The sequence below is a fragment of the Thunnus maccoyii genome, chromosome 19 (genome assembly GCF_910596095.1).
Source record: "Thunnus maccoyii chromosome 19, fThuMac1.1, whole genome shotgun sequence".
NCBI lineage: Eukaryota > Metazoa > Chordata > Actinopteri > Scombriformes > Scombridae > Thunnus > Thunnus maccoyii.
Genome location: NC_056551.1, coordinates 6,004,898 through 6,018,754, shown reverse-complemented (window position 1 = coordinate 6,018,754; position 13,857 = coordinate 6,004,898). Strand labels below are relative to the sequence as shown.

Sequence of the window (13,857 nt, the reverse complement as noted above, 5' to 3'; positions counted from 1 at the left end):
ATAGCAGATTTATGGTCAAGCTGAATAAAATTACATGAGCCTGACTTCTATCAGTAATGACTTTAACAGTCTGACGCTATAGACTGTGAGGATCACACAGTACGGAAACAGGCTCCTCATATCAGTCTCCCTTCATAACTTGACTAGGCCTCTGTGTTTTAGGAGTCACTCTGCATCTGGCTACAGGTGAGCTAGGTATTAGTTACAATTTTATAATATTTTAATCAGCATCTTTCAAAAGTGTTCTAAATAGTAGACAACAGACTTAGATGATTTTGCAGTTGCATATGAGCTGTCTGTTAAAAAAAAGCTATGTGCCATTTACATTACCAGTAGCTACTAATCACATCGTTTGCTCTGTCTGCATGAAGACAATATGGATTGCAATTCATATTTTTTTCTTTAAAAAAATTATGTCCATAAGAATCGTGGGAGAAAATCATGATCTCAATTCTGAATGGAAAACATGGTGATTCTCATTTTGACCAGAATCGTGCAGCCCTAACATAGCAAATAATTCTCTTATCAAATCCGAACCCATCTGGATCCTGTATCAAATCATTTCAGGCTAAGCTCTCAACAGTGTTAAGTAATAAAACTTTGATTAAAACTCAAAGACTGATATTTTGTTCTATGTTAACAAAAATGAGAGCGCAGATAAAAGATTGAATAAAGATTTGATAGAGGCAGAAGTTCATGAATCTGTGTATTTTAACAAATTGGATCCAGATTCAGCTCTCTAATCCCAACGATACTGGGTTTACAAAAAACTGAAACATTTTGGGTTTTATATTCACTACAATTACATTTATCACAGATGTATGGCTGCCGATTTATTTTGTGTTAACTTCATAATGTAGTCCAACTAAAGATCATCAGTATCTTCATCGCACATGCACATTTTCTACACATAGGATCTGAATCTTGTCAGAAGCCCCCCCCCCCACCACCCCACTCCCCCCGCCACCCAGACCCATCTATAAATGACCCAACAAACCTGCCAAAACCTGAATCCATGGTCTTGAAACTGAAGAAGACAATGAGAGATTGACACAGAGATGCATAAGGATGGGTTGGTCATTCCACTAAATCAGGACAAATAACCGAAACTGCTGATATTCATCATTTAATTTCATGTCAATTAATCTCAGAATAAGAGGTGTGTGTGCAAAAAATATTTTGGGTTGAAGAAAGAAGAAAATATTAAAAGCTGAGGCAACATTCAGCGTAGTTCTTGACCTGTTCAGTAGGTCATCTTCATCCAGAAGTAGGAATTGTTCCAGTAGTCTGATCTTTTCATTTCACCTGCTACAAATTCAACTCAATTTAAAAATTCTCTAATTATGTAAGAGTGTCTTGAAACCACTGAAGAATTCTGCCTTAGCTCAAGATAGTATTGCTCACTTCAAGAATGTGTTGTAAAGGAAAATGCTTATGTTACATTCAACTTCCAGGACATAATTTGCTGCTATTGTTATTCATTTCAAGGAATCAAGAAAGGAATGTTCATTCTTTTCAGTGTATTGGAAAATTGATATATATATATTTTTTTTACCAGGTATCAATTAATCTGACAATCAAAGACTAAAAAACTGAATACATTCCATAAATTATGGTGTTATTAGTTGTGGCTTGAAATTTTGCTCCACGGGCTCTGTTTTTGTAATGCAATGTCACTCAGAACAAACTGGAAGCACAACTACATTACATGAACACAAAAGGCCTGGAAAGATTTTGGTACTTTTGTCACCAGAAAACCCTGGCACAACTGTGGTACCACTGCAAATGTCACTGAATTAATAGGAAAAGGTTATCAGTATGTGTGATTGTCAAAGCACTTGTTTTTCTTCTCTTTAAAAATATTATTGTGTTGCTCCCTTTTTATGCCCTATGTCACAAAAAAGTGAAAAAGCATAGAAGATGCAAAAGATTGCTAAACTGGTTCCACTTTTAACTTAAAGGGAAGGAAAGAAGGAAAAATGGTGAATCAAATTGTTGTTCAAGCCCTCCTGTCAACTGTAATGGGGTGCCACAGGGATCTATTCTTGGTCCACTACCATTTGCATTATACATAAATACTATCATTCTGTCTAATTTGAACTTAAATGTCACTTTGTATGCTGATGACATAATTATGTATTCCACAAATTCTAGTCCAACCCAAGCCCTGGGTATATATGCAGGTAAGACCAAGTAAAGTGTCTTATCTGCAATGATAAATGCAGCCATTTACCATTTATATTCTTATATATAAAATCTTTAAATAGTAGCCAAGCAGCTCTACAAATACTTTGGAATTTGGCTTGACAGTAGACTTAAACAAAACCAATCCAAACCATAACAATTTTCTTCAGTCAACTTTTGTGTTTGCATTTAACCACTGAGATATTTTGTACTGTCATGTTGGCCCTTTTTAACATAAGCAGTTAAACCCAGTCTATCTCAGTATGTTATGCTTTATCATTAATGACAACTTTCATATTCATCATTGCTCCCTATAACTTCTTACCTACCTTGTGTGTATATATATATTATATATATATATATACATATACATATATACATATACATGTATATATATATACACACACACACATATACATATATATATACACACATATACATATATACTAAAAACTTAAAGGTCTGAATGCAGTGAGGGTAACTGGTGGCTCTGTTATGCTGTGTTGGACATTTTGCCGAAAAGGTCCACTTGTCCCCTTAGAGGGAAGGGTCGCTGCAAATCAATACAAAATTGTTCTGAGTGATCACCTTTATCCTAAGATGAAACATTTCTATCCTGATGGCAGTGGTCTCTTCCAGGGTGACAATGCCCCCATCCATAGGGCGTGAGGGGTTACTGAATGGTTTGATGAGTATGAAAATGATGTGAATCATATGCTATGCCGTCGCAGTCACCAGATCTCAACCCAATTGAACACCTATGGGAGATTTTGGACCAATGTGTTAGACAGCACTCTGCACCATCACAAAACCACCAAACAAGGGAATATCCTTGGAATAATGGTGTTCATCCCTCCAGAAAGGTTCAGAGACTTGTAGAATCAATGCCCAAGGCACATTGAAGCTGTTCTGTTGGTGGCCCAACACCTTATTAAAACACTTTGTTGGTTTTTCCTTTAATAATTTGTCACCTGTGTATATATATATATATATATATATATATACACACACACACACACACACACACACACACATATATATATATACATACACACCGCAAGCTAGATTCCTTCATACCAATTGGTGATTTTAAAGCTTTATCACATAATGTTTTTAAATAGTCCTCTAATTATTTTATTAATTTTATCTGATGCTTGCATGTTGGTTGTCTGATTTTATACATATTGTTTTTGGATGTTGATTGTGTGGTTACCTCAGATTTTTTGCCAACAAAAATCCTCAGAATGTTCCACACACTGTCACAAAAACAGAGCCCTTTGAAAGCCTCTTAACAAATATTTCAGCATTTCAGACAAAGACAGACAAAAGTATTGTTCATATGCTTGAATGGCATTCTGTACCTACATGAGTTCCTTGATTGATTGCAGCTGACCAAAGCAATGGTATTTGCAAATTATCAAATACTCCTGTAAAGCATTTCTAAATATACTGAGCTGATGAATAGTGCTGTTGAATAAATAAATACCTAGTGTCCATTTACTGCGTGATAACAATTGAAATACATCAGATATGAACATTTAATTCCATCTTGAATATCATTTGATATCAAGGTGTATGTAAGCACTTTGAATAACAGAGCATGACAGAGAGGATCATCACAATACATTTGACATTAAACAACACAATAAAAGAAGATGCATGCAAGAGCTTATGAATTATACAGTAACATTCCAGTAAATGTGTTTCCAAAAAAGCCATTTATAAATACTGACCTAAAAAATGGGTTCAGAGATTGAAAATTCAAATTGAAATGTTTCTGCTGTATGGAATGAATGAAATGTCTTTCACATGTCTATGAACAACCATATAATTCCAAGCATGTGATGTGCCACGTAAAGCTGTCAGAGAAGCAAGAGGGGAAAAAATGTGTTTGGGGACAAAAAACACATGAAGGAAGAGAGGACAAAGGAAGAAGAATGGTCTGTAAAAATGAGGAGAGGATGTGGAGCACATTGTTACCACAGCGACCATCTGCAAAAATGACAGCTGGTTTCTCCTTCTCAGAGCAGATCCTGTGATATTGTGTGTGTGTGTGTGTGTGTGTGTGTGTGTGTGTACTGTATGCATGTGTACTCGATCCTGACCGATCCTGGATTTTTGAGGCTGATACCGATATTGATATTTGAAATTAGATTTTTTTTTTTACATGAATAAGTAACAAAAACATTTTGTATAGTAAACATACTTGAGTACAGAGTACAGATAGCTCACAGTTGAACAGGAAAGTAAGAGTAAACATCAGGTAAAAGTCCATTTTGAACGACTATAAACAGAAAAATAAAACAACAAACAAATTCATAATCAAAAAATTGCCAATAAAAGATGCTGATACAGATATACATTATAGAGATAAAAGTATATGGACACCCACATAGTTTTGGTCTGGGACTGTGGTTTAGGGTCCTTAGTTCCCTGTAAAGGGAAATCTTAATGCTACAGCACACAATGATTTTTTTGGCAGTTGTGAGCTTTCAACTTTGTGGCAGTGGTTTGGGAAAGATCCATTTCCTGTTTCAACATGACAATGCCCCTGTGCACAAAGCCGACTCCTTAAAGAGCTGTTACAGAACCCTGACCTGACCCATCCAACACCTTTGGGATGAACTGGAACACCAACTGCGAGCCAGTCCTCACTAATGCTGCTGTGGCTGAATGGGAGCAAATCCCTGCAGCCAAAACCTTGTGGACAGCGTTTCCAGAGGACTGGAGGCTGTTATAGCAGCAGACTAATGCCCCTGGTTTTTGGAGGAAATGTTCAACATTCACATGTAGGTGAAATGTTCTGATGTTCACATACTATTCTATTGGCCATGTGGTGAATATTTGAAAACCCAATATCAGCTGATAATATCAGTCAGCATATATCGGTCTGGCTCTAATATGTACTGTACATGGGTTACGTGAGGGAGATGGGGGTGGGGTGGGAGGGGGTGAGGGAAGAGAGTTGGAGGAGTGGGGGGAGGGGCAACTAATTCAATAAGCCTTTTCTCCTTTGGTATGTCATCATTTTTTCTCTCCCCATGCTCCTCCCCTTCTACCTTTGTCCTTCTATGTCTCATTACTCCATCCCCCATCACCCACCCCTCTCTCCACCATCCTTCATCCCTCCATCACTTTCTCCATTTTGCCTCAGCCTCCTCCTCCTCCTCCTCCCTCCTTTACTTCCTTTCCTCCTTTCCTGCTCCCCACCATCTCTTCCCTTCTCCAACACTTCTTCCTCCGTCCTCTCCTCCTTCCTTGAGGATTAGTGGGCCCAGCGCAGGGACGGCAGCAGTGGTTTGCTGCTGCGCCTGTGTGTGCCGACCTCTGTTTACTCTGATAATAGGGATTGGGAGCGTGCTGTTTGGCTTCCACGTGGCATCCACAGAGACTTCATTAAATCAATCCACACAACAGGAGTCATGTGAGGCCAAACTCCCCACAAGCTCATGCCCATGCCCCCCATATCTAATTCTTCAGACAATAGAAGCAGATATACATTGTGTAGGTGAATGCAACACGCATCTCTGAGAACACGCGGGCATGTACAAGTGGACTGGAGATAACGGCGGTATGATATTGAAAAAGAGCATTGAGACTGACGTCATGCAGCCTCATGAGAAGTCAAGAAAAGAAATGGGCTTTTATTAACATGAGGAGGGGGCTGAATACAAAGGGGCATCCCACTGTTTAGCTGTATAGACTAGGGTTGCAACTAATCAGTCCCTCTTGGATCTTACAAAATCCAGTCACCCAAAATGACTGAAATTGCAGCGGTTTTTCCAAAACAGAGCTAAAATTAGCAAACAGATTTGTGTTATTTTGCATTAAACTGCAGTATACAGCTGTAAAAAATACATATTAAAGAACTTATACTCAAATTCAATGAGAGCAAATATAAGTTCTGTTATTAGACCATTGCCTGAGCATTAGTTTGCAAGGACGACGAATGTGTGAATGTGGTGAAGGTACTGCAAATGTGAACTATTTTTTTACACTGAGTGGGAAACAGTTTAACTCCAGTTGGATGTTTCAGGTTTTGCTGGTTTTAACAGTCCAAAACCCAAAGATACTCAACTTACAGTGACACAGTACGATGAAAAACACTCAACCCCTCACATCTGAGAAGCTGGAACCAGCTGACTTGGACTCTCTATTGTCTCTATGGATTGATTAATCAACACTGCACACTGATTGTTAGACCTTCTGGTGCTTTACTGAGAAATCTCATTATTTTAATAAACTCATGCATATAGCAAAAAAATATGAAATGCCATCAGTTCTGTGTCTGAAAAAGTCAGAGTTAATCAACAAAGGATGCCTGTACCTTTAAAGCAGCAAGCAGAAAAAAATCATTATTATTACAGTAAATCCTGCACGTTCCCTTTGAGCTGATCACAAACAGTCGGTGATGTCCTGTGAGTCTCAGCAGGGAGACGGTTCTCTGCCTCAAGCTGTTTATCTTTCAAGTCTCACAATTTTACCAGGAGATTACTTTTGGTGTTTTGAGCAGGAACATAATCTCTGAGCCAAAAATAAATTTTGGATATAACAAAGCTTTTGTTCTTATTCTTCTTGACAAGCCATTTAATTTTCTGTTTCAGGTTGAAAGCCTATTTTTCATTAAACAATTGTCATAATCTGCCTGATGAATGGCAGTGTTTTCCTTGGTTTTGATATAATTCAGCATTTTCTGAAACAAAAAGTGATATTATCTGTCTGTTTTTTTTTTTAACGTACTCTTGTGTTTAAGTAAAAATGTAGGGCTCAAAGCGTGAGTGTTATTTGCAGAGAACAGTGTGCTGAGCCTGATGTGCTTGGCTGGCTGGAAGCACCATGTGGACGTCAGACTCATCTCACACTTGTCCATCACCAGAGACTGATGCAATGCTAATGATGGTGCAGACTGATGTAAGGCTCGGCGCCATGGCAACAGCCTGCTGCTTCAAAGACATCCAGTTGTGGTGAGGTGTTTGTGAAGGCCATCAGTCCGAGGAGACGTGACTTCATATAAAAGGGGCGTTTCACTTCGGAGTGGACACTACCTGCCACAATGGCGGCAATATGTGACAACACACACTGATGGCTACAATCTGAGGTCGATGCTTTTAATAAAAGCTTATGTTTATTTTTATGAATGACTCACTGCTCTGACATCCTGCCACAAGTGAAGATTCTGACCTTTTAAAGGCTATATATATATAAAAAAAGACAGTTAGGTTTGTACGTCACATCATGTGTCACCCAAAGAAAAACTATCATGTTTAATTTTTTTTTTTATTCTTGTTTAACAAAAATAATTTGAAGAAAACTGGCTCAGGAACAAAACTTTGACTACATTTACAGAGCATGGCTGCACAATTTCAACCAAAATAACAAACAAAATGGAATATTTACGACTAGAAATATGATCTGAATATTTATGACTAGAAAAAACAAGATGTTTTGCCAAAAATGCCAAAGCCTATCACTGACAGACAACTTAGAAAAGCTTAAAAATCCCATAATCTCATATGATAGTCATATGATTAGGGGCCATGTCTCTTAAATTATCCTTATATTAACTAGTTGAACACCTCATTCTTTAATGTAAAAGCAGACTGGGGCTTAAACAACATTCAGGGGTTGAGGTTTTAAATTATAATAAATAATTAACCCTTAAACTTCAAAGAGTCCTCATAAAATGAGGTAATAAAATTAATGACAATCATTTGTCAGTGCCTTCCTAAACAACCCATAAGATCATTACAAAAGTGGTTAAAGTGATATGACTGTTTTCTGATCTTCTAAAGAGTGGTTAAATTGACATGTGGTCAAGGTAGAAAAAAATGAAAGTTGACTGTTGGCAGGAGACGAGATGCAAACAGCAGTTTAATATCTGACTACTACTGCTCAACCATCAACCTCAACATCCTCTGTTAGAGGTTTTGCGGTGTGTTAAAACAACGTTGTGCTTTGTCCTTTGCTTCTGTGCGTCCGCGGTCATTATTCACACGACCACAAGAGGTCACTCATCAAGAAAATATAAACAGGTCATTGACCAGTCCTGTAATTCTTCTTGTGAGGAAAGTCTCAATATCCAATCCAAACTTTCCATCCCATGGTTAATAAGATACATTTATATTTCGGTATATTACAGTTTGGATATTTTTATTATTGGCCATCATTTATGTAACAATAACATTGTACTCATCGAGTTTAATGTGAGGTACAGGTTAGTCAGGCTACTCAAACCTATTTGGAACAGAAAAGTAAGGCAAACGGTGAAATTGTTACCAAAATGGTCCATCACAAACCAACGCTCATGTTACTTTCCTGCTAGAAATGGTGGACTTCATTGTAGCCATGTTACCGTGCTCCATATTATACTGTTATTATGACGACAAAGAAAATAAGATCCAAGTTGTAATAAACTGAAATGATCCTTTAGGGACTTTTAGGTAAATAATAAATTAAGGGTTTCTTTCTCAGTGAACTTAAAGCAAAACTGCAAAAATTACCTCAGAACTCACAGCTCAAAGACACACTGATATGTTGTAAATTAAAGAACTGTGCAGATATTGAAAGGCTGTCAATGCATGTAAAAAAAAAATGTACACACAGTATCTGTGTGGAAAAAAAGTGATATGTGAAGAGATAGAGAATAAAATGTGTGTGTATGAGTTGAGTCATATGGGGCTGGATTCGAGCCCTTTGATTAACTGCAGCCAGCCCAGAATCATGAGGTGTTCCTGTCATTAGAAGACATGGAGCTCCTGCTGAGAGTGATATCAAAGGGCCGCAGTTGGTGCTGCTGCTCTGCCAGCTACCTGCTGCGTCAACACGTCTGTCACCACTGCCACGCCGGGCCAGGGATCACACACTGGGAGGAGGGCCAGGTGGAGAGATGGATAGAGGAGAAGAGGAGCAGATGTGTGTGTGTGTGTGTGTGTTTGTCTGGGTGTGTGTGTGTGTGTGTGTTGAAATCGTGGATGGACAGAAAGAGGAGGAAAGAGTAGTCAGAGAGTAGGACAGGTTTAAGAGATTACTCACTGTCCTCCGAAGAGCTGCATGCCCAGCAGAGCAAAGACCACGATGAAGAGGAAGAGGAGGAAGAGCAAGCTGATGATGGACTTCATGGAATTGAGAAGGGACACCACGAGGTTCCTCAAAGAGTTCCAATATCTGAGAGGAAATAATAGTGTTTAAACACCCTGAAGACACAGAATGACTTTGTTTTTTTCCCTGAAATGCTACAATACATAACTGACAAACAAGGCAATGAAAGAGGAAGCAAGAAGAATGAAACAAGCTGATGTAGACGGAAGAAATATAATAATGCTGGAAAACAAAGAAATGGAGGAAAGAAGTGAACAAATGGCACTAAGAGCTGTAGGTGGCATGGAACAACATCAGTGTGTCAGAGTCTACAGCTGCCAGTTTCAGTGAATCACAGGATTAGTGTTAATCTAAAGAAATAAAAGGATTGCCATCAAACTCTAACAGGATTGTCGGTTCAGAGAAAAGAGTTAAGACCGCCCTCAAGTGCTGCTCCTGCCGCACAAAAACCCTGAATCTCCCTATTTTAACAGAATTCATACAGATCTTGAGCATTTACTAAAAAAACAGTTTTTCTTTAAGTTTTTTTTTTAAAGTTTTTTGTGAATGTATTTGTTGAAATGACAGCATGGCCCACAGGTGTAATGCCTTATATTGTTATTTTCAGAATATGTCTGGCTGCTAAAAAATGCCATCAGTTGGTATGGGAATGGTACGTCCATTTTATGGAAAAAAAGAAGTCTGGTAATAATTTTTTAACAAGCAGCATAGATCAGAAAATAAAATGATGGAGGAGAGTGTCAATTCTTCAGGGAAATAAGAACCGTTTTGATGGGACATTCTGAGACTTATTTTGGTCATAAAATGTTTCGTAAAATGATAAAAAAAAGTTCATGGATTTTGTCACAGTTCGTTTTTTCTTTTGGCACTGCATTTCCCATCATGCTTTGATGTCAACAGAACTGTAATGTTTCCACCCAGTCAGTGAGTAAGCAGCAAGCTTTAACTAAACCCCTGTTTTTGCCAAAAGCTCTTCACATTTTTTGAATCTGCAACATGAAAAGTTATGCCTTATTGTTGTTTGTACATCCATTTTGATTGATTCATGATTAATGCAACAATACAATTAGTTTTAGATTAGTTAACAGAGATCTCTTTGAAGACTGACAGTTGTGGATGTGCAAAAACTGAAAGCAAGGTTTTTTCTGTAATGGAAGCCTAATGTGCTTATTGTATAGATTCATGTGTGTGTGTGTTTTTGGCAATGAACTCACTTGGTGACTTTAAATATCCTGAGCAGTCGCAGGGCTCTCAACACGCTGATACCAAACGACGCTCCTGGTTTAATCATGTCCCAGATCACCTCAAAAATACTTCCAACAATTACCTGGAGAGGAGAGCAGAGGGTAAACCAGCTGTATTTGGCTCTGTTTCAACAAGCTGTTAAAAAAGGTTTAAAGCATCACATCAAATCTTTTCATAAACCACTAAAAGATGACCTGTTTACCATCCAGACAGACAGAGCTTTATATCAATGTGACATATCTACCTGTGTATCAGAGCAGACAGTAACTTACCCCAAAATCAAAGCAGTTAAAGGAGGAGTGGAAATAATTCCTCGCTCCAAGGCCGTACATCTTCAAAGTCATCTCAGACAGAAACAAACCCAAGAACACAAACTCTGCTGTGTCTGTTTTCAACATGGACAGAATAACAAAACCGATTTTAAAGGCCGTCAGCACCAATAACTGCATGCTGGTATGGGTATGTATATGTGTGTGTGACTTACAGAGGGCTCTTGTAAGCCACTCAGGTTGGTCGTAGTGGACTATGGCTACACACAGTGTGTTGAGGCCCACCAGACACAAAACGATCCAGTAGAAGCTCTGAGCTTTCACCATACGGCGGATGAAGAACCGGGTCCTCTTCTCTTTACGCCGGAAGTAAGAGGAGCTGTCCATCTTGCTGCTGCTCTTCACGCTGGCCCGACCGAACGGAGAGCCGGGAGGAGCTGAGAGTGATGATGAAGAGGGAGAGAGGGAAAGTGTGAGTGTGCAGCAGTTTGATATTTGTCACTGTTTGAACGGTTTTCACAGTGTGTGTTTTCATTATCTTCTTCCTGCTGCCGTGATGAGCACCTTCCCCATCATCGCCCCACTCATCAAGATCATAATTATAATAAAAAAATGTTCGTGGTTGGTGTTAATTGGTGATCCTCAGAGATAAAACAGCTCTTCATGTGTGTTGATTTGGCTTCCCTCTGACCAAGAAACAGTTCCAGCCTGAACTTTTATTTTTTTTAAAGTAATGTGGTCGTCAACTGCTTACTGCTTATGTAAGATCCTTCCATTTCAGTAAACATTTGGATTGCTGCTACATTAACACTGAGGCTGCTGTAGACTGATATTTTTGGACGTCCCAGAAATGAACACTTTGTAATGTCTCCACCTGCTGATGCTTTATTCCTCCAGATAACGATGCATCCATCCTGCTCCAGCCTCTTTTCGTGCCAATTTTCCTGAGCAGCACCAGGATTGCACTGGTGCCTCTGGTCACCAAAACTGCAAAAATCAGTTGGCAACACTCACATGCATCTGTGTCAAGAGTTTGCGCTACAACTGAGCCACCAGCTACAGGAAATTAGAGACCTTACAGTTTTTTGAGACAGAAGCATGACAGTATGGTTGAGTAGGAATCCATTCCACTTTACATCTGCTCATAAGCACAGACAGATGTTTGTGGCCAAAGCTAAGTGATAACTAAGGAAAGAAAAGCGTAAATTCATTTGAAGACTGTGTGAATTAGACTTGCAGCTGCTCATTAAAGAAAACGCACTTAATACCTTTGTGTCATGCAGCAGAACTGCAGGCATGAAGTGTCATGAAGTGAGATGAGAGACGGCGTTTGCCTGCACAGTGCATCTATTCCCTTGGCACTTAATTTCATGGAAAACAGTCATGAAATGAGATCATCAGTAGAAAAAAGAAAAGTTTCATTTTTGAAGTGAAGGCAACAAAACGGTTTCAATTATCATGCTTATGCTTATTTCCATCCCACAGACAAGCAATTACATGTTGTCTTTGTGTGGAACCATGAAGTCCATTAATATTAAAAAGTCTAATTCTAATATGCTGCAGGTGATTCTCTTCTTATTTTAATTTAACAATCTAATTAGAAAAGTTAATTATACATCTTTTCCCTCAAGGTGATATGCTTCTGCGACCGGGAGAAACAAGCTTCAGGTCTTTAGATCCAGATGGTGTTAAATATGCTTCTATGATGTCCATTGTTAAGTTTATATAAGATACAGTTTAATATGTTTTATAGTGTAGAGGTGACATGACATACTAATCTGATAAATGGAGACTGGAGAGTCAGAGGACATGGTTATGTTCATTGTAGAAGACAGGCTTTTATAGTGGCTTTTATTGTAAAGGTCGACAGCATGTGAAGGTCAGAGGTGATCTGTTGGTTGGCGGTGGATAAAGAGATGTGAGGCTTACCAACAGAGGAGATGTCTGCGAAAGGATCCTCTCCTTCCTCAGCACCGATCAGGTCGTTTTTACCCTTCTTGGCTTTGCCTCGTTTCAGGACTGTGAAGAGAAGCGCACAGACAGGAAGGGAACAAATAATTATGTAATATAATGTGAGACTTACTGTACAATATAATTTGGTTCTGATGTTTTCTATTCTTTAATATAAATCTGTCAAAGTGAAGGAATCAATTAGAGAAATGTGAGAAAAAAAACAGCATTTTCAAATTGTATTTCAACTTAACAACCCTCTTTTCATTGCAGGATATATATACGTATGTGTGTGTGTGTGTGTGTGTGTGTGTGTGTGTGTGTGGCAAAGTGGAGGGGTGACCTAATTGAAACCTATGAATAGCAGGCATCAATCACGTTTTTCATTTGGAGATTTTCTGCCTTCCTGCTTGAAGCCAGCCTTGGAATGAAAAACTGCCAGCATGACATGAATGTGATCGTCACATGACCTCCTGCGTGTCGCCGGAGTGGTGGGCTCATTCTCCAGATCTACAACCCTGTGTCTCCGCTTGAAAAGGCTGCTGGGAGGCGAAACCAGGCAGCGAAACGAATGAGGCTCTGAGACGGAGGAACGCTGCGAAAGTTTCACTTCTTATCAAACCGTCTCCATCGATAAGTGGGTCATAAAAACCTTATGTTCTTAAAACAAGCCAAACAAAGAACATTTCAGTGTGTTTCCAGTAGAAAACAAGTTGGATTCAAGAAGGATAACGGAGGTTGCTGCACTCAAATCAAAGAAACTTAAACTTAACTTTGGACAGAAGTGAGCTGTTATGTCCCACATTTGTAACAAAATGAACTTGCATTTGAAAAATATTTAAATAATCGTATTACATTTGCAGAATTTTTCAAATCTTTTAAGAAAATATGACTATAAAGACAATTAACAGAGAAAAATGACTTGATAAGATTTTTGCAGTGAATCCTGAGAAACATGAACTGAGTGAAGATGTACTGTAAGTAGCGGAGAGGGACTTTTCTTATATTTGAAAATTATTTTAAAATGATCCAGCCTGCCAAAAATGTTATACAGGATCATTTTTTTCAATTTCTTATCATCACAAGATTAGGTAAATGGTGGATACATCAT

General features: G+C 38.6%; 1 protein-coding gene across 7 annotated transcripts in view; it reads right to left on the bottom strand.

Moving 5' to 3' along the window:
* Window positions 1–13,857, bottom strand: part of cacna1bb (calcium channel, voltage-dependent, N type, alpha 1B subunit, b) — a 172,101-nt gene that overhangs the window by 65,972 nt on the left and 92,272 nt on the right. For all 7 annotated transcript variants that reach the window (XM_042394880.1, XM_042394882.1, XM_042394881.1 and 4 more), the window contains 5 exons: window positions 12,726–12,815; window positions 11,012–11,233; window positions 10,800–10,912; window positions 10,497–10,609; window positions 9,217–9,348 (listed from right to left, as the gene is read on the bottom strand). In XM_042394880.1, the coding sequence (XP_042250814.1) occupies window positions 9,217–9,348; window positions 10,497–10,609; window positions 10,800–10,912; window positions 11,012–11,233; window positions 12,726–12,815 (670 nt within the window). The remainder of the gene's footprint in view (window positions 1–9,216; window positions 9,349–10,496; window positions 10,610–10,799; window positions 10,913–11,011; window positions 11,234–12,725; window positions 12,816–13,857) is intronic.